Below are 19,636 nucleotides of genomic sequence, written 5' to 3'. Positions count from 1 at the left end.
TATACTTCTTTAATAATACATTGATTTCTTTCTTACAAGGTACAGTGATCATGTTAATATACATACATGGAATTTTTTTTTGTTTTCAGAACAGAAAGATTAAGCTTTGTCTACCACCACAAGACAAAAACGGTGTGTTCTTTGCAAGGTTCAGGCAGTAGTTCCTAGGGGTGGGGATAGGGGGGGTGTGGACTCTTTTCTCAGCAGGCCCCACCCATTTTCTTCTCCAGCAAAGCAGACGCCAGCACTCTCTGCGACGCCTATAGGAAGAGCTAAATAACCTTCTTCTGGAATGATGTGACCTGGGCACACGTAATTAAGAGGAGGCTGGGGTTCTTTATAAAAGAATCTTTGCTATGATAAATAAAGACAACCAACTGTTTTTTAAATTTTTTATTTGGTGTTAACTCCACAAGAAAACAAAAAACCAGTTACTCTGGTGTACGTGAAATCAGAACAATACAACCACGGGGAAAAAAAATAGCCCAGGAATGGAAAACTGATACTTCAGTGCTATGGATATGCAATGCGCTTCATACCACAGTGCGTTTCAGCGTTTTGCCAACTTTTTAAAAAATGCTTTTTCTCTGTGATCATCCATTGACAAAACTGAAAACCATACTTTCAGCTCTGTCGCTGAAAGCCTCTGGGCTTCAGCCCCTTAGCTATGAAAACCAATAAATACATAATCTGTCAACCCCCTTTGCCCACCTGTAATCCATTCCCATTCCCCGTGGGGGGTGCGGTGTCTTCCCACAGCGTGTAAGGGAGTCCGCACCTTGACCACCTGGAGCCCTTTCGTGACAAAAAGCAGCTGTCCAAAATCAACTGAGCTAAAGGTTGTGTCTGAAATATATTTATTTGGTCTCGGCTACATAAGCAACGATTTCTAGGATGATCGTCACTGTAGTGATTGTAGGAATTTACAACTTCCAATTCTTTTTTGCCTTTGCTGTTAAATTATATTTCAGTGCAGGTGCTAATCAATTTTTAGGAAGCTCTGGAAGAAAGAAAAATACATATAACCTTATAAAGTCTGTAAATAAATAACAGCAACATAAAACCTTACACGCGCACACACGCACACACACACAAACCCACTTTAAAGTGTCAAAGATGTGCTGTATAAAAACAAACCCTGACCTGTGGTGAGACCAAGCCCAACGGCCCGTCAGGTTCCCCACAGTGAGGACAGACAGCGCCGGGGGTGACCCCACAGCCCTGGGTGGAGTTGTCTGTGTCATCAATTAAGAAAAAGGCAACAAAACCCAACGCTCGAAGCAAATCATGTATTTCTCAGCCAGTTCAGCTCCCAGCTAGTAAGTTATGTGTTTACTGCCCGCCCACATCGTGGTGAAGCTGTCTCTCCCATGTTAGACTTCCTGATGTTACACATGCTAAATTGACGTCACACATTGTTTTTCTTTTTGAAAAAAACAATGAGTTGATTAAAAAGGAAAAACAATTTTAAACGTTCAGGTTTTGGAAATGTTGCTCCTTCTAACTTCAACCTGTTGCACGGCAGCGCGAAAGCTCAAGGAAGCAACCGTCACGGACAGACGGGACTGGACGAGAGGGACTGACCCCTGGGTTCCCGAGTGACACGGGAAAGCGGGTCCCACGAAGCGATCACAGAGCTATGGGAGAAGTCAGTACTCGACCCTCCGACCCGCCACACACAGAACTTGCCCAGAACATTCTCTTAAACACGCAATGAGATCGAAGCTATTTAGTAAGTCGCAGCCACAAGAGCAGCCAGCTGGAGCAGCCAAGGTCTCTCTGGGGCGCTGGGGTGGCCTTCCCTGCGTGCCAAACGTTTACAGTCTCAGGTTCTGGGGGCTTCGATTCAGTATCGGTCACCAGAAAACTCTCATCTGCCACTAAGGTCCTCGTCGAGTACTGTCAGACTCACCGCAGACGACCCTGAGTGGTGCCTGGGGGGAGCGTCACTGCGGCGTTCAGAGCAGGTCGGGGTGCGCTCTCACCCCGCCTGGCCTCAAGCCCCACCCCGTACCTCACAGCCTTGGCTGCCTCAGGTGGCAAGAAAGTCACAAACCATGGTTTTGTCCATGATACTCTAGGGGGAAAATCCTAAGAGAGAAAACACAGTATTTTGTAAGTCTCTAAAAGCACACCCTTGTGGTTCCTACGTTAAATGTACATGAGATTTTACTGAATGAAGACCGGGATGAGCCACCCATGCTGCCCTCTTGCCTTCAGAAAGGCACTGATCCACTACCGGGTACGTATTCATATCCCAGTTCTTAGAGGACAAAGCCTAAATGTGCCCAAAGCTAAAGTCTCTGAAGAGCGGAAGTGGTTGCTGACACTGCGGTGCTAATGAGGTGATAGTGGTGTGACTGCAGCCGGAAGGAAGGCAGCTGCAGTGAAGATGCAAAAGGCAGTGATGCTTCTAAGACGAGCACATGCACACCCATTCTTGGTATGACAACACATCTAGTCTATTTCAAATAGCCAAGAATTTAACAGCTTGAAAAAAAAAAAAATCTTCAACAGGATAGCTGTCCTCAACTCTAAAATAAGCAAGAAGAGAAAGATAATTACTGATCTGAACCAGTTAATTGAAGAAGAAACCTTAGAAACCTAAGTTGTTGTTTTAGATGAACAGGCCTCACAAAAGGGTACTTTTCGCTCACATATCAATTTTTAAAAATAATTTGTACTACTCTGCAGGTTTAGAGATGAGTTCGAGAGAAGAGCTCCTCCTCGCTGGGCTCCACCCACGCGCCTCCACCTTCCGAGCCCGTGTCCTCCGAGGCGGAGCTGGCACTGGAGTACATCTTTCTGCGGAAGCCGTTTGATTTTGCTCCAGAATTTCTCTCTCCTGTGCACCTTGCTTCATAAACAGAAGACACCTGAGATGAAAGGAACAATGGTCAACAGGTCAAAAGCCATCTAGTTTTTCAGAAGGGCTGTGTGTGTGAGACACTCTATATATGCAGAGATTAAGAAACAAATTGGTGATGTTTTCCAGTAGAGAGTTACAAACGTCTGAAGAGTTCTCCTGTTTGAAAGCAAAACATACAAGCTTTCCTCCCTGATCTGTACACGATCCCAAACCCTACTTCTCCACGTTCAACCCCTTGGACAAAACACTGCCGATGTCTGGGCTGGATGGAAACGAGTCTTTGAGCGGGGAGGACGTCCACCGGGAGGACGGCACGGCCTTGCCCTGCTGGGGCTCACGTTCCAGGGGAGAGGACAGCAAGCAGACGGGCGAGCACAGCTCCCCAGCTCCCCGCTGCGCCGACCAGCTGGGGGACGTGGCTGACGGGGCTCCACAGGCAGGAGCGGCGGGGCACCCTCGCCCGCAGGCCGAGAAGCAAGCTGCGCCACAGCAGCAGCCAGAGCTGGCTTGGGGCCCCGGGGCTGTGCTTCCGAATCGGGGGTCCATAGGTATACGGTACCTCTGGGGGGTACTTTTGGCTGCGTGGGACTGTCCCCCACCCACCAGATGGGTAGCATCTCAGGACACCAAGTGCAAGTGCTAGTCCCTCCCCAGTCATAATACCCGGTGGTGCTTCCCTGCACCCCATAATACCTGGGGATGCCTCCCCGCAACACAGACTAGTCATGCTTCCCCCTCCCCGAAGTGACGAGCCGCGCCTCCCGAGTCACCCAGTCACAGTGACTAGCAAACCCCCCCAAGCCCCCGCCCACCCCCACTTCCAGATGGCAGTACTGTCCCTGGCTGAGAGCCCCCGAGGACGCGGGGTCAGAGGGGCAGGCGAGGGGGGCAAACACACGCGGCCTGGCAGGGAGCGCGCGAGGGCGAAGAGGCCCCGCGGCGGGAGTCGGACTCGGGGCTGAGGGCCGCGGCTCGGGTCTGCACGTGGGCTGTGGCTGTGTACATACACGTGCGGAACCTTTACCGCCTTAGTTTTCTCTTCCGCAAAATAGTAGCACCTACCTCCCGGGGCGGCTGTGAGACTAAACGAGGTAACCCTCGCGAGGCTGTCCTGCCTCACGGTGTGGGGAGAAGACTGGGGAGGGAAAGGCGGAAGCAGGAAGGCCAAGGTGAAGCCCACGGCCAAGCCCGCGTCCAAGCCCATGGCCAAGCCCACGGCGGCGGTCCGCAGGGGGCGGTGAGGCGGAGGAAGCGTGAACGATGGAGCCGGCCGGGAGGTGGGTGGTCAGGACGGGCACACAGACTGCGTGTGTAGGTGAGAGAAAGAGGCACGAAGAACGAGTTCTGGGTCTGGGGGCTGACGCTGGGCGGTGGAACACCCCCGGAGATGGAGAGACGCTGGGGGGCGCCCCCAAACGTCCGCCCGGATGTGTTCGGTCTGACAGGTCCACGGACAGCAAGACCACAGGGCGCTTTGGGAGCAATTTCTCACGAGACTCCAACTGACGGTGGCAAAATCACACCGAGAAGCCAGAGAAGCTCCCTCCGACTCATTCGCCTGCCTGCCTACCCGGGCCCTGCCCCTGCCCCAGGGAGCTCACAGGCGGGCAGCACGTGCAGCCAGCTGAGGGGCAGGAAGGAGCACCGAAGGGCTCCCTGGAGGCCAGAACACTCGGATGGGGAGAAGGGCGCCCACCCAAGGAGTTCAAGGGGAGTGACAGGGTCAGACCCGCGTGGAGAAGCCCCCTCCGGCGGCAGCGAGGTGGACAGACCTCAGGCAGAGAGGGAAGCCTTGGCAGTAAGTGGGAGGCGATGCAGACCAGAGGGCCACAGACGAGAAAGGCCACATCCACAGAGCTGGGTGACGGGAAAGGCAGTCACAGGACTCCCAGACTCTGGGGGTTGTGGTGGCCGTTTGTAAGTTAATAAGGAGGAGGACAGTCCACTTACCCTATTAAAATCTAACAGACGCTCTTCATTACTGGGCATTTCTTTAACATCTGGATATTCTTCTATACCATTCTCTCCCTTGGCATTTGTATAACATTCTTAATCATTTTGAATGGAGAAGGGAAAAGAGGGAAAGGGGGGGAAATTTCATTAAGACACAGTTACGAAACATACATTCTTGTTTCATTTTTCAATGAAAAGTCAGATCAATTAGGTCTACAGCCCTTTGGAGATTTTAAGAAGTCACTAAAAGCAGACATGTTCAGCATCAGCCAGATAGGTGTATACGAGGAAATCGTTAGGCCAATTTAAAAATTCTTCTAACAAATTGTTCACGGGGTTAAGAAAAACCAAAAAACAAAAACACAGGCCAGCGTAACCATGCATTCTTGTTATCCCACCACGAGACACTCATTCAACAAACACGTACTCACACCTCTAAGTGACAGGCCCTGGGAACACAGGATAAAACGACCAGCACGGTCCGAGCTCTCAAGCGCGTGCGTGGTGTGGAGGGGGACGGATGACGCACCACGCGTATGTTCGCAGGACAAGTGGGCAAAGGAATCTCAGACAAGGGGGGGCAACGGAGAAAACAAAGCAGGGCCACGTCCTCTGTTCCTCCTCAGCTCAGCAGCAAACTAAGCCAGCTGCGCGACAGGGAGGAGGAAGGGGGCCAGCGTTTTGACTGGGTAAGCAGCTCTCGGAAGCGGACAGGACTGTAAGCTGGAATTGGAAGGAATCAGGTAAATCATTTAGTCTAATGCTTCTCAACCCTGCTTTCGCATTCAAATCACCCAGGGAGCTTTAAGAAAAGTCTGGAAGCCCAGGCCCACACCCGAGCTTCTGACTGACTTGGTCTGGGCATGAGAACTTTCTGAGAAGCTCCCGGGTGAGTCCGAAGCACAGCCCGGGCTGGTGCCCACCGGCCGTAACCTGCACCGGCCCCCCAGTCACCTTAACTCTGCAGAAAGGGTGGCAGGACTCCAGCCCGGCCGCCTGCAGCAGTCACCGCGAGGTGCTGGACGAGCTGTGCGCCGCCCCACGCGCCACAGCGGCGGCAGGGCCAGCTCCATGACCGCGGGCCCTCCTGCCATCACTGGGGGCGGGCACGCCTGGGCCCTGCCCGGCCTCCCACAAAAGGCTGTACTCTCCGTGACCTCCAGTTCTGACAGCCTCAGGCCCTCAAACTGACTAGTGTGGGCTCACGAACACACCCAGGCTCTGGGATCAGACGGACGCCAGTTGATTCCTGACGACGCTCCTTACTTGTGATGTAACTTGGAGCCAATTATTGAACCTCCTGGAGCCCCAGTTCTCTCATCTCTAAAACAGGATCACCATTTGCCCTCACAGATTTCCGTGCAAGTTCAGAGATCACCTGTGTGCAGCCTCAAGTCCGGGCTGGCTCGCTCACTCAGAGCTTCCACAGCCGCCACTAACGAAAGCCCTGGGCTTGGGGCCGGCCCGCCGCAGGACAGCTGGGGAGGACGCCCTGCTCTCCCACGAGGCAGGGAAGCCCTCACCCTCACCCTCACCCATTCTGGACCGTCACCTTTTTCTCAGCTCGCCTGCCGAGCTCTCACCATCGCTGCGCCCCCCGCGTTGGGTCAGCACGCGTACGAGGTGGGGAAGGTAACCGTTTCCTTGGCTCGGACATGCCCACAGACGGAGCGGATCCCCCCTACTATGACCTATACCGCTTCCCTGCAGGGCTCTCTCTCTTTAAGACTCAAATAACACAAACACTTGTCTTCTAAGTGAGCTTCCCAAGCGTTCTGAATCCGGCGTATGCGCTCTGGAGACGCACGCGTGGGACACGGTCTGCGCGGCCCTTGTGGTCGGGCTCCCTGCTGCCCGCCTGAGCTGCCCCTCCCCCCTCCGGTCCACGTGCCGGGCACACAGGGGCCACCGCACGTGCACTCCTGCCCCTGCCCGGACCTCGGCCCGGCTGTCAGGCGCGTGTGTCCTGGATTCCCTCAGGTCCTGCTCAGAGGTGAGCTGATCCGGAGGGCAGGGACGACGTCTCTGCGTCCCCAGCCCCTAGAACAGTCCCTGGCATGAGGCAAGCGTCCACAAAACACGTGCGGAGTGTGTGTGTGGGGCACACAGCAGGGCGGGGGCTGGGCCTTCGTGCCGACGGGCCCCTCGCTGCCCCTGCTCCAGGGCCACACTGCCTCCTCCTCCTTTGGGGCCTCCGTCTCCTGACTCACAGGAAAAAGGGACAATCCTCGTTGCCCTCCTCCCAGGGAGGCTGGAGCTCCCAGGTCAGACCCAGGGCTGCAGAGGCGTCTCAGTAATCATCAGCGCCGTCAGGAGCTTCAGGAGCGGGGGCGCGCGTCGGCAGTCACGGCTGCCAAGTGGGTGAGAAGGCCACCTGCTTCCCGGCTGAGCTTCTGCGGAGACTATGCCCCACCCCACGGGCTGAGAGCACCACACTTCGTCACGGCACTGCGAGGCAACCGTGCAAGGATTTAACTCACGGTCGTGCGTTCAAGGTCACCACCCGTATCCCCTGAGAGTCCCCCTGCACGCCACCCCGCAATGGAGAGGAAGCTGAACGGACCAACCACCACGTTCCGCCCCGCCGCGGCTCTGCTCAGGTAACCGCAGACGTGGCGCCGAGAGCCGAAGCGCATCCCTCACTAACAGAAAACCGGGCGGAGGCAGCGACGGAGCACCCACTCAGCGTGCTTGGAAGTCACCCCAAGCCACCCCCACCCTGGCCCTGACTGCTCTGCCACCGCCCCCCTCCCTCCCTCTGGGTCCTTCCTGCCCGTGGGTGTCCTCTTGTTGCACGGCTCCAGGGTGCCTGGCCCTCCCCACCTGCACTCCCGTTAACTGCAGCCGGGGCTCACTCAGCCAGTGCACCGGACTGGACTGAGGTCAAGGTCCGGTTTGCACTCCTATCGCCCTGGTGTCTCCCGGGCACCAAGTGCAGACAGCTGCTGTGGACAGCAAGCTTCTGGACCACAAGGAGACAGCCTGGACTCAAGCCTGAGCTGCACGGCTAGCGCCCCATTCTGGCCATTCAACCTGAGACTCCACTTCCTCAGCTGAAAACCAGGCTTTCACGGGGGTTGTATAAAAGACTGAAAGCACCTCATCAGTCATGAAGAGCAACCCAAATACTAGCTAATGATGGAGGAACAGGCCTTTAATAAATGCCGTTAAATAAAACAGATGCTGAAAATAAAGACTCTGCTCTATGCTCCCCTTATGACCCTTTGGGAAGGAGGAAGGCAGGGTTGGGGAAGCCGTTTCTTGTGCCCGCAGCACAGAGAGAAGCAAACAATCCCAGCCTTCCCCCCAGTCGGCTGAGGCCAGGCTGCCAGGGCAGGCGTCCGGAGCCCCCAGCGTGTGCAAGGCCCCGCGGGCAGCGAGGGACACCACGGCTCCAGGTTAACTACAAACGAGCTGGGGAGACGACACACACGCGAACATGCACATACTAACGGGAGACTGACCTGCCCCGAGGGCTCTGACCGCAGAGACCGCCGATGAAGTGCTGCAGCCGGCGGCCCCGGGGACCGCGGCGGTCGGCGCAAGCTCAGAGTCTTGAGCCAACCACTCGGGCTGCCTCCTTAGTCCCCACTTCTCCCAACATCTCAGATCAGGATCTTTTTATAGCTTCTGAGCATGTCCACCTGGGTGGCTCACAGACTACAACCATCACCACCAGACCTGCGACTGCTCCGACGTCCCTCGCTACCCGGTCTCCCCCAGCTCCCCACTGCGGTTCTTCACCACTCACAGTCAGTCAGCCAGTGAACGCCAGCACCCTCCACAAAAGCTCTCCATGCTGCTCTCCACGCGCCCCCCGCGTGCCTCAGTCCAGGCCTTCATCCTGCCGCACCCAGATCACTGCAAGAGCCGAAGAACCCCAGCAGGGGCTCTGCGGTTTTTCAATCCCGTCCCCCCTCCATTCTGCTGCTAGAACTGTTTTAAAAACCACACCAGACCTGATACCCTCCAGCGTGAGCTCCTTTATAAGGGGCCCTCTCCTCCCGCCTGTCCAACTCCGCCGAACTCAGCGCCCCCCCCGCCCGCCTCTCTCCAGCCTCAGCTACGACCCAGCTGGGCCCAGTGGGTCCCTGTCCCCCGGCCCGGCTTGCTGCAGACCCTCTCGGCCTTTGCTCAGGCCGCTCCCGTCACGGGGACTACCCCTCCCCGGCGCCTCCACCGGGGCCCTTCCTGCAGGCCCCCCAGCGCTGAGGACTCCCCGCGCCACCTCTCACGGGGACCGCCAGGGCCCGTGCTGCTCCTGTGCGCCCCCCCGCCCCGCCCCTCCAGGCTGAGATGGGGCTCAGCGCAGGGTCCAGTCCTCATGCACCTCTGCGTCCCCAGTGCCTGACAGACGCTGGCCACACAGAATGGTTTTGGACTGATTTTCACAGCAAAAGAATTTACTGCTCTTAATGAATTAGGAATCCGAGTGGATGAACGAATGACCTAACGCAGGTCTTCTTACCTTCACATTCTGAGGCAGGAAAAAGAGGAGAGTACAAGGCTTTTTCCCACCAGGTCTGTTTTTCTTGACTTCTATTCATTCCTTGTACATCAGTGTTCAATACAGGAAACTGTTTAGATAAAACCAAATATAGACAAAGTTCACAAACTTCCAAAATAAAGGGGAAAAACTTCAAGCGTTATTAACTACGGACTACAAACGCAGGATTTTTTAACTGGTGAGGTTTTTTCCGTTATTTTGTTTTTACCGTTCTAGACAAGGGGATACAAAAAGCCAACATGTTCATAGCATATAAAGGAAGTTTTTCTTAAAAAGCACTTATATTGGAAATGGAATAAAAAGTCTTTTTAAAAAACACAACAAAACTCTTACAAGGCAAAAACACAAGGAAACAGCCTCAAGTAAGGCGAGTTTTTAGATTCTGGAAGTACAGAGATAACGGGGTGGCTAGTGCGAGGTGCTCGAGAGAAAGTGAGGAGGACCCTCTTTTCTCCTTCACACACTCAGGCAGGAGGGAGTCAAAGAAGAAATGGGACAGAGGAAGCTTTACAGGCAGAGTTACCAACCTAATGTCTTTATGACAATTATCTGCTTCGATGAGAACCAGAAGGAAGTTGAGACTAAAACCAAGTAATAGCACTGGTAGTCAAATTCAAATTCAAAACAGGAAGCAGACACCGAAATGAGAGGAGGGCAGGACTCCTGAGAGCAGGAGTGACCCCGTACTCCGTGCACGTCCACGGCCCCGGCAGAGGGGAAGGCGCCCGCGCCCATCCTTCGCTGGTGGAGCTCTCAAGTCCCAGCCGGACGCGCCCACCTGCCTGGGCAGCAAGGACTAGATGTCGTATGGCTGCCACGTGTGATCAAGGAGCTGTGCTCGGGAGCGGTCGTCAGAAGACGTGGCCAGGGGCAGCCAGCGCGGGGACACCCCGGTACGCTGGGGGTCTTCCACGCTGCTGCCTCAGTGTGCCTGACGACAGGCCCCCCCCGGGGGGAGTAAGGCCTGCTCTGAGCATCTGTGCAACTCCCATCACCCACCCCAGGCTCAGCAAGTGTCTGCTCGATGCATACGACCTGTAAACACTGCACACACCTTTGTTTTAGGAGACATTTCATTACACGTTCAAGTTTAAAACCTGAACTGTTTTAGCAACTGATGATCTTCAATTCTCTAACAGGATTTTGTTACTCTCCTAAACAAAGTAAATTATTTTACTTTATCAAAAACTTTTTGATTCAGTAATGTGTGATCTTTATTACTTACTAAATGGGAAATATATTTCAAATTCTGGTTTTCGTTTAACTTTTCAGAAATACCCCTCAATTAGAAACTGAAGAATGGTGCTGTCTACAGAGTGGTCAGTTGACCTTCACCATTTTCTCCTGCAGCGTATTCTGACAATAAAAATTAGGAAACCTGTCAGATAAACGGATGCCAAGGGCAAGCGCGACAGCCAGGCCAGGGTTAACGCAAAGGAAGCCAGCAACACGCCAGGTCTGCAGTTAATTCAAGGCTGATTCCTGCATCTGGCACACAATTCACAGCACTGTGAGACCCTTCTGGAAAGGCTTCGCCTTCTCTCCGAGGCACACCTATCTGCGAACAGATTACTTGGTGCTATCCAGGAGGAGCAAGGATGGCTCCCTGGACAGAAGTCCCCCGACCATCCCCAAGGCGCTCTCGAGGAGAGATGGATTTGAAGGTAACACGTTCCCGTTTGAGAAGGAAAGTGTCTGGGGCTGAGGGAGGATCGGTGTGTTACTCATGTGACTGCGGTCAGACTGCTTATCCTTAATCCTTTCTTGAGAGTGTGCGAGTGAGGTAAGGAGTAAGAAGGGGGAGAGGATTCACCGGGACAGACAGGACGCGGTGGGGGAAAGCAGGCTGGAGGGGCCGAGGTGTGGCCGGGGGGCTGGGTCAGCACGAACAGGAGGAGGTGAGATACAGGCAGAACCAGGCGGTGAGCGCAAGGGCAGCAAGCGCATCTTACCGATCTTCACACCTCCAGGAACGGGGCCCGGCACAAAGCAGATACTCCATGTCTGCCGGCCTCAAGGAAAGGTTGCCTCTGGCCACAGTCCCCGATTATCTAGCACAGCACTCCCTCCCTCCCTCCCCTGCTGAAATCACTGTTAGATCACGTGCTGCTTCTGGCACAGTTTTAGGGTTTTTTCTGCACCCTCCATTTGAATGTCAATTCCAACAGCAAGGACTTATTTTTCCTGTTTTATGTTATACCGAATACATGGTCAATGAATAGGCATTATGACATCTTTCCACGTAGGCTGCAAAAGATAACCAGGCTTTGCTTAAATAATGTCTGTTTAATGTAGTAACTCAACTTCTGACTCGGTTGAGAATGAAAAGAATGAAAGAAATGGAAAACGGAACAGAACACAAGCTTGGATGATCCAGGCACACCTCTGCCTTAGCACTGCTCTCCCGCTCCCTCCGGGTAGCTTCTTGGCTCACGTGCCACCTGGAAGCCTTTCTTCGGTTGCACCTTGGCAAGGAAGCCTGCCCTCGCTCCGCATTCATCATGGCAAACTCCTCCAAGCGCTCCCATCCCACCACATCCCTTATCCGGCTCTTCTTTTCCACAGCACTGGCATTCTAACATACCGTGTAACCTCATATTGTTGATTGAATATACCTCCACAAACGCAGGGGTCTTTGTCTATTCCTTTATACCTAGCACCTAGAATAGCGCCCAGACATAGTAGGCTCTTAATAAATATCTAATGTTATGAATGAAACAGTAAAAAAAAAAAAAAAAGAGAGAAGAACATAAACTGAATCCAGAAAGGCCTATCAGAAACGTCTTTAGCCACAGATGTAATACTCAGTAATTCTTTAGAAGGTGAAAGTTAGGTAAAGGGTCACTGCTTTCAATTCTCACTAGATGGTCCTAGTTCCTGGTGAAGAGAAAGGTGAGTCCTGCTCTGGGAACGGAGCACTGAATAGCGCCCGCTGACACAGTCAGCTCTCAGTTATTTGCGCCACAAAAGGAAAAGAAAGCCTCCTATAATAAGCCTTGTTCTTTGGAAAAGGAGAGAGAAACTATAAATGAAGAGATACCCTGTGCAACAGAGACCAGCAAGGGACACTCCTGTCCTAAGTTTTCCTTTACTGACAGGAAGCGCCCCGTCCTGGAAGGAACGTGGGCTCCGCCCTTCCACTGGGGTCTGGGGCAGGCATCCCACCCTCCGGGCCTACGTGTCCGCAGCCGCCACGGGGCGAATAAGCCCACGGCGGCGAGCCACCACGGACATTCAGCAGGGTAATGGCGGCACAGCAGTGGGCACAGAGCCAGCACAGGGGGGCTGGGCGCGAGCACCCTCCACTCGCCTGAGCGTTCCGACCCCCCGGGCACACTCCTCGCGGGAGGGAGGCCTCCTCTCCTGGACTGGACCGTGATTTCCCGGAGACAGGGCGGGGCCTTCTCCTGCTTCTCTGGGGGGCAATCAAGCAGGCGACACAGAGAACACTCCTGCCACAAACTCGCGCACAAACAGTGGACGCCCTGGCACAACGCTCACCTTTCAGCTCCCACGTCAGCAGTCACGACCTGAACATTGGCAGCTCCCCTGCACACGTGAGAAATGTCAGGCCCCTCCACCTTTGTGTGCGCTGTCGCTTCTGCCTAGAGCGTCCTGCCTCCTCCCCTCTGCCCTGGATGCTCAGCCACGTGCAAAAGCCCTCCTGAGCTCTCGCGGGCCGGGTCGGTTCTCCTCTGGGATCCCACGGCACCCTACGCTCACCCTCCCCAAGCCACCTACCGTGTTACCCAAGCAGCCTAAAAGATAAGGAGCTGGCTAGGAAATTTTGGTACATCCACACAATGGAATAATATGCAGAAAATGAAAAAAGAAGGGTAATTATCATAATGTCATTTCAGTTAAAAAAAAAAAAAGTAGGAGGAAACATATGTGAACAGGTATTTGCTTGTGTGAGCACACGGTACCCTCGGAGGATACACACCGGGGCTCACACTCACGGCTGCTGCCGGGGAGGGACCTGGGTGCTGTGTACGTGCCCCCCTGTAACTCCTGAAGTTGAACCACGGGAGCGCGTCGCCTGGGTCAAGGAAAAGAAGTGATCTGTCTGCCGGCCGGTCTTCGGTGCCAGACTGGACTCTCCCAAGGCAGGGACAGTGTCCTGTTCACCCAGGTCACTGACCTTAGCGACGGGCACAGAACATGTGAACGTTTAATGAATGTTTGCTGAATCGAACTCAACTAAATTTTTGAAAAGGATCAGAATTCATGTCCCCGGGTACCGATTCAATTAGAAATCCCACCTTCCAGACCACCTGCTCTGAAACAGACTGGCAGCTAGTGGCTCTGAAAACAGCTCTGCCCTCTGAGAAGACTGCCCTCACTCAGGAGAGGGGGGGAAGAAGACCCCCCGAGACCGACAGGCAGCGTGAGAGTGAAAAGGCACGGATTCTGGCCCCAGCCTGTCCTTTCAGGCCGCCCTCAACCTCTCTGTACCTCAGATGAATCTCTGGAGTTGGCTCCGACCTGGCTCTGAACCGTACGCCATGCTGCTGAGAGACCAGGGCTGTGAGGGCCAATGACAGCTAGGATATGGGACAGCCCCGGTGTCCTCTGGGGACTTTACTGGCAGCTAAGACCTTCCACGACATCCCAGAATTCTGGTAACACATAAATACACCAACATACTAGAAAGCTAAGGAATACGGTAACGGTATGACGCAGAATCTCGCTCCTTCCCTCTTTTTCTTTCTTCCCCATCTGGAACCAGGCAAAATACAAAGTACATAAGGGAGTTTTTAAGGAAGAAAAGCGGGGCGATAAACAAACAGATAAAGCCTAACAACATTGTTTGCTGCTGTTGTTCTGAGCAGTTCAGATTTCAGCGTTTCAGTGGGGCTCAACTCATGCCTAAGCATCCCCAGGCCAGCTCACGGCAGCACCGATTCTCGAGTTGCGTGTGGGGCTCCCGCCCATCACATGCACTCACGTCCACACCTCAGCACCTAGCTGACAAGTGAGTAAGGCACGACCTGTATCCGTAAGGAGCTTATAATCTAACAAAGAAAGTACATCAGTGACTCATGAAAAAGGGCAAATGCAATAAAAGAAGAAGCATAGAGCACATGAAAATTAAAAGAAGGGAGAAATGATTTCTGATGCAGGAGGGGATGCAGCAGGGGAGAGAAGAGGAATGAGGGGTGCGTCAGTGGGGGGCGTGGGGGCTTGAGGGAGCCTCACGGTGCCAGTGGGACGGAGCCATGTGAAGGGGGGGTCGGAGTGTGTGGGGGCGGGGGGGGGGACAGATGGGAGGAAGGGCGACACAGCTGCTCTCCAGCCGCAGGTGGCCTGACTTCTAAACACCTCCAACTGTCTTCTTAAAAGCTGCCCCTGGAAAAAGGCCAGGCCCCGCTCTATCCAACAATGGCTGCAAATGGGCAGAGCCCTGTGCATTTTTTGTGAAACAGGTTATTGCCTTAAGTGTTATCTCTTGTGTACTCACTCAGCTTAACCTCAAATCACTTCTTAGGAATAGTCAAATGGTACAATGACTCCCATTAACAAAGCGATTACTATTAACCTCATTTGATAGGCTGACCCATATCATTCACGTAACCTCAGGAATATGTACTTTGTAGAAAGCGAAGTCCACCTGTATGGGTTCTGTAGAAGCTATTTGGTTGCATTTGGATTGTGGCTTAATTTTTACATGTACCACGATAAATTTTAGAGAATTCTATAGAGATGTAATTTACTTTACATGTAAAACGTTAAGTTTCAATACGCTGATCAGTGTTTCAGAGACAATCAGACAGGCTTCCTATGTAAAGAAACCCTTTGCTGCCACTTCTGAAGAGCAAAGGACCTTCTGAAGAGTAAACAGCGACTTCTGGATTCATCAGTTTTTGAAAGCCGGAGCACTTACATGCCAGGCTTTGCTTTAAGCATAGTACGTGCACATTAAGACAACACAGAAACATCTCATATCCGGATTTATTTAAAAATGACTTTGCAGAAAATGTCTACTGTCTGGTTCAAATTTATGAATATCAAGTCCACATTAAGTCCTTCTGTAAAAATCATCAGAATGCTAAGTTTTAAGACATTTAAACTAAATTCCCAATAATTTAACCCTATCTTTCACTGTCTGAAGTGACTGTTCTTTAGAATTAAAGTCTGATCAGATGCTTTTACCAAATACCAATACACACGGACACATACCTCTTCCAGCTGTCCTGAAGAAACTGGATTATCTTCATAAGCAGGGAACTGACAACCTGCTTTGCAACTGCAAAAATTATTAATTTCTTCTTCACATTGTGCCATTATTTTGCAATTTGCTTCTGAGCTTTCTAAATCGATTTCCAGAGACTCATTCAGGCTACATTCCAAACACTGATTCTGCTTTCCTACTGGCAGAATCCCAGCTGATTCCTCCTGGGAATCCAGTGATGTTTGAGCACTCTTTTCCATTCCAGATTTTTTTAACCTGGGAAGGAATTTTCCAGACTCAAGCTCTGATTTTCCATAGTAATGGCCTTCCTTCTCTGCATCTTCTTCCAGTGGTTTGAGATCGGCCTGTGGATCTTCAAATGCATCAACTTGAGCAGGAAGGGGGATATTTGCTTCATCTTTTTCAGATTCAAATTCTGACTCGCTTCCTCCTCCCGGGGACAGTTCAGATGCAGAAATTGGGCGAAAGTGAGTCCTAGGAGAGATCCGAATAGCCCTGTATTGTGTTCTGTCAACGCCACATATCCTGGGGTGGAGAACTTCACTGTCTGAATCAGAGCAGAGGATTGATTTCGGTTTAAAACTAGGACTGAAAGATGCAATCCCTTCGGGTTCAAATGAACATTCTACATGAAGAACTTGTGAAAATGGATTGCTTAAGTCAAAGGAAGAGAATGAATATTCAAGTCCAGGATCTTCAACTTGAAAGTTGCCACAAGCTCCTAATAAGTCTTCATGGAAGATAAAAGAAAACCCCTTATTCAATCCGTTTTCCCCACTCTTCGGCTGGTCATTCTGTTCCAGTGACACGAAGGGTTTCCATAACTGCCTGTGACCAGGCGCAAAACTGTTTCCTGGGGTCATAAAGACATCTGTGCCAGCTATTGTCACCACGTCGGAAGCAGCACACTGTAACAAACTTCCTTTTGTGTGACTGGGCGGTACTACTGCCCATTCCCCATCGCTATTAAAGGTTTTGAGCTCTCCATAAACTCCTCCAAGGATGAACGAGTTCCCTTTATCCTGGGCCACGTCCCACGGTTTAGAGGGGGTAGTATAATCACCACCATCCACCTTCGATAGCTCACCAGAAGCAAAAGCTCTTTTCTCTGGGTTCTCTTTCTGTCCCTCCCACAGATGATATTCTGATCTCTGCACGGCCTTATTAGGCTCCTGGAGGGGCTCCATTTTAGCTTCGGCATCCAAACAGCAGCAGTAGTTATTTACATCTGTCGAAAACAACTCATCATCGATCCTCTCTACTTCTACCGTCGCTACAGAATTTCTATCTGCCATCTTTGTCCAAATGTCTTTAATGACCCCTGAGCTGTAGCCATCTCCACGTGGGCTGCTTTCACTACACACTTGTGTAGTTTCAAAGGTTTTGTTTTCGGTTTTTTGTTCTAGCTGAATACCACAGACAGATTCTAGTTTCGATTTTTTTTGGAAAACTAATGTCGGAATTTCTCCTAAAGTTCTACTGTTTTGCTGGCAAGTTTCATCTTGCAAAAAATCTAGAAGTTCTTCATCTACATAATTTGAAGAGACTCTAGGAACTACATAATTCATATCGTCTGCATTAAACTGTGTGGATTCTTCAAACTGAATGTTTAATGTCTCATTGTCTGAACGTGTTTCTTCTGAATGGGACCATGGACTACAAGTTCTTGTTGAAAGATTAGAACAGTGTTCATTTTCTTCAAAGGCACTATTTTTGGTCCATATTAGTAATCTAGACTGTGTTTTTCCAAGCACATTAGCACTAGAATCTGTATTTTCATTTCCCAAGTTGAGTGTTTCAAAAGAAAATGGTAAAACAGAATTACTGCATTGCACTTCAAACACTGAAAAACAAGAGTTTATTCCAGATCCTTCATTAATATCTGAGAAGAGCTCTTGATTGCCAGCAAGCAAACGCGGATTGAGCACTGTGCTGTCTAAGATGGGGGAGAGTCTAACTGGAGAATCTCCTCCAAAACTCTCTCCATCGGCATCGCCGGAGCTGGACGAACAGCACTCCCAGAACTGAGCCAGACTGCCAAGGTCCTGCAGGAATAAGCCCTCAGCGCCCACAGAGCTGGTAGAATCTGTCCATATTGCACGTTCCCCTTGCAACTCCATTCCATCTAACACTATGCAACATTCTGCCTCAAAATCGGTTCTCTCCTTGCTTTTTTGTCGGATCATGTTCAAGATCCGACTCTCTCCTTGCATTGTTGCTGAGGCACCAGGATCCAACATGGATTGGTCAATGTCCACTTCATAGAAGTGTGTCAGTTCCGATAGATGAATGTCATCCAAGCACTTGCTGTCCTCCGGCAGAGAACAGAACGAGGTCCCAGTGAGGTCTAGATCCTCATTTATAACTGCAGGCATTTCTACAAAATGACCATCAATGAAAGTACCTGCTGCGAGGTATGTTTTATGAATATTATTGTTGCTGATACAAAGACCATGCACTGATTCAGACAATTCTTCTACTGCTTCTGAGGTCAGATCACCTGTGTCTTGCCTGTTTCGGTATGTGGTCTCTAGCTTACTTTTTCTGCTCAAGGGAACGAAATACTCAGCGATCGGTTCGGTGTACCACAGTGGCTCCTCTTTGTACTCTCTGTCGGCTCTGCTCTCCAGGCGCAGGTCCCTCCCTTCGGTGCTCCCGGCCTCTTTCCGGCCCAGGCCCATCTCCTTCAGCGGCCTCTTAGCCCGCTTGCACAGCTGTCTGACGGAGCCACTGCTGCTGCTGCTGCTTCCGGCATGCATGCTTCTTTCTGCCTTTTCGCCATGCTTCAGTGAAAGCCTGCTCTGCCCATTCCGCCCTTTTCTGTTTCGGATCTCTCGTGTCTTGTGTCTCACTTTCACACACTTCATGGATGCTTTTAATTCTCCCTGATTACCGCTTGAGCTCGAGCCTCCTTCGCTGGAGCCGGAAGACCAGGAGCGAGGGCGCATCTTTCCTTCGGGCTTGTGTCGGATTTGCTTTTTGTACAAAGCGGGCTTCTCTTCCCCTGTGCCACTCCTAAATTTGTTCTCCTTCTCATTTTGACTCTTGCTCTGGGCTCGCTCGTGCGCGGCGGTGGGCGTGTCGCTGCTTCTCTCCTGGATGGGCTCACCTTCGCTGTTGCAGTCCTTTGGCGAGGACGTGTCTGTGCTAGCTGGTGGGGCTGTGGACGATGAAGAAGAGCTAGGGTAAGAACAGACTGCAGACTTGTTCCACACAGTCAGGATTTCTTGCAGGCAAACTGGTTTCTCAGAAAGTGGTGGAAATGCTTCATAGTACCTGAAAAACAAGTAGAGAGTTCAAAAGTGGGCGCTCAGACGTATCAGATATAGTAAAAACAACATCACCAATCGGAGAAATGGGATATTTCATTTCAACAGAGTCAGTGTTTACGTCACCCATGAATTAGTAACTTTTTAAAGATTAATAATACCGTAAAATATACTTTATATCTAGTTCTATGGATCAGGCACCCTTACGGTCAGCAGTGAGAGAAGCACTATAGGAATATTTAGAAAATACGTTAAGATGACTCTGATCTTTAAAATTTGGATTTCCGTAAGTCACTAGTTACAAATTAATGCAGTGGAGAGAATGTAATATTTTGATACGAAGCATCTGAATTTGAATCTCAGCTCAGTCGTTCACTATGCTTGTGACTTTAAGCTAATCATGTAATGTCTTGGTCCATTTCCTCACCTGTAAGATGGTGATACTATGACTTACCTCACAAGGCCGTTAGGAGCACGGGAAACAGGCGTAGGTGCAAAGCTGGGCAGCAAAGCAGCCAAGAGCAGGAGCTCTGAAGCCACGCCCCCTGAGTCTGAGTCCTCACCCGCTACTGCCTAGCTATGTGACCTCAGGCGCGGTCCCTAGCCTCCCTGTGGCCTAGGAAACGGGGTGATTATAGTATCTATCTCACGGAGTTGTGAGGAGCAAAGGGATTAACATGCGAAATGACACAGAACGCCACCTTCAGTGACTGTTGTTATCGAATCTGTTCTCGGGAGGCAAGTGCAATGCCCAGCATTAAGCAGGCCCTCAGAAATGGCAGGTTTCCGGGAACTCAAGTATTCGGAAGAGGGGATGCTGGTGAGGCCTAGAACAAGCAGACAAA

At 51.6% G+C, this 19,636-nt stretch overlaps 1 protein-coding gene across 3 annotated transcripts in view; it reads right to left on the bottom strand.

Annotated features, from left to right (window-relative positions):
* Nucleotides 1–378: 378 nt before the first annotated feature.
* Nucleotides 379–19,636, bottom strand: part of KIAA0232 (KIAA0232 ortholog) — an 87,857-nt gene continuing 68,599 nt past the window's right edge. For 2 of the 3 annotated variants that reach the window (XM_067036719.1, XM_067036720.1), the window contains exons 6-9: nucleotides 15,510–18,798; nucleotides 9,291–9,399; nucleotides 4,820–4,917; nucleotides 379–2,876 (exon numbers count right to left, since the gene is read on the bottom strand). In XM_067036719.1, the coding sequence (XP_066892820.1) occupies nucleotides 2,697–2,876; nucleotides 4,820–4,917; nucleotides 9,291–9,399; nucleotides 15,510–18,798 (3,676 nt within the window). In that variant the 3' untranslated portion in view covers nucleotides 379–2,696. The remainder of the gene's footprint in view (nucleotides 2,877–4,819; nucleotides 4,918–9,290; nucleotides 9,400–15,509; nucleotides 18,799–19,636) is intronic. The other variant, XM_059066200.2, reaches the window with a different exon arrangement.

Source organism: Kogia breviceps, chromosome 6, assembly GCF_026419965.1.
Source record: "Kogia breviceps isolate mKogBre1 chromosome 6, mKogBre1 haplotype 1, whole genome shotgun sequence".
Classification (NCBI taxonomy): domain Eukaryota; kingdom Metazoa; phylum Chordata; class Mammalia; order Artiodactyla; family Physeteridae; genus Kogia; species Kogia breviceps.
The sequence above is the reverse complement of the archived record's forward strand: the minus strand, read 5'-3'. Positions and strand labels throughout refer to the sequence as shown.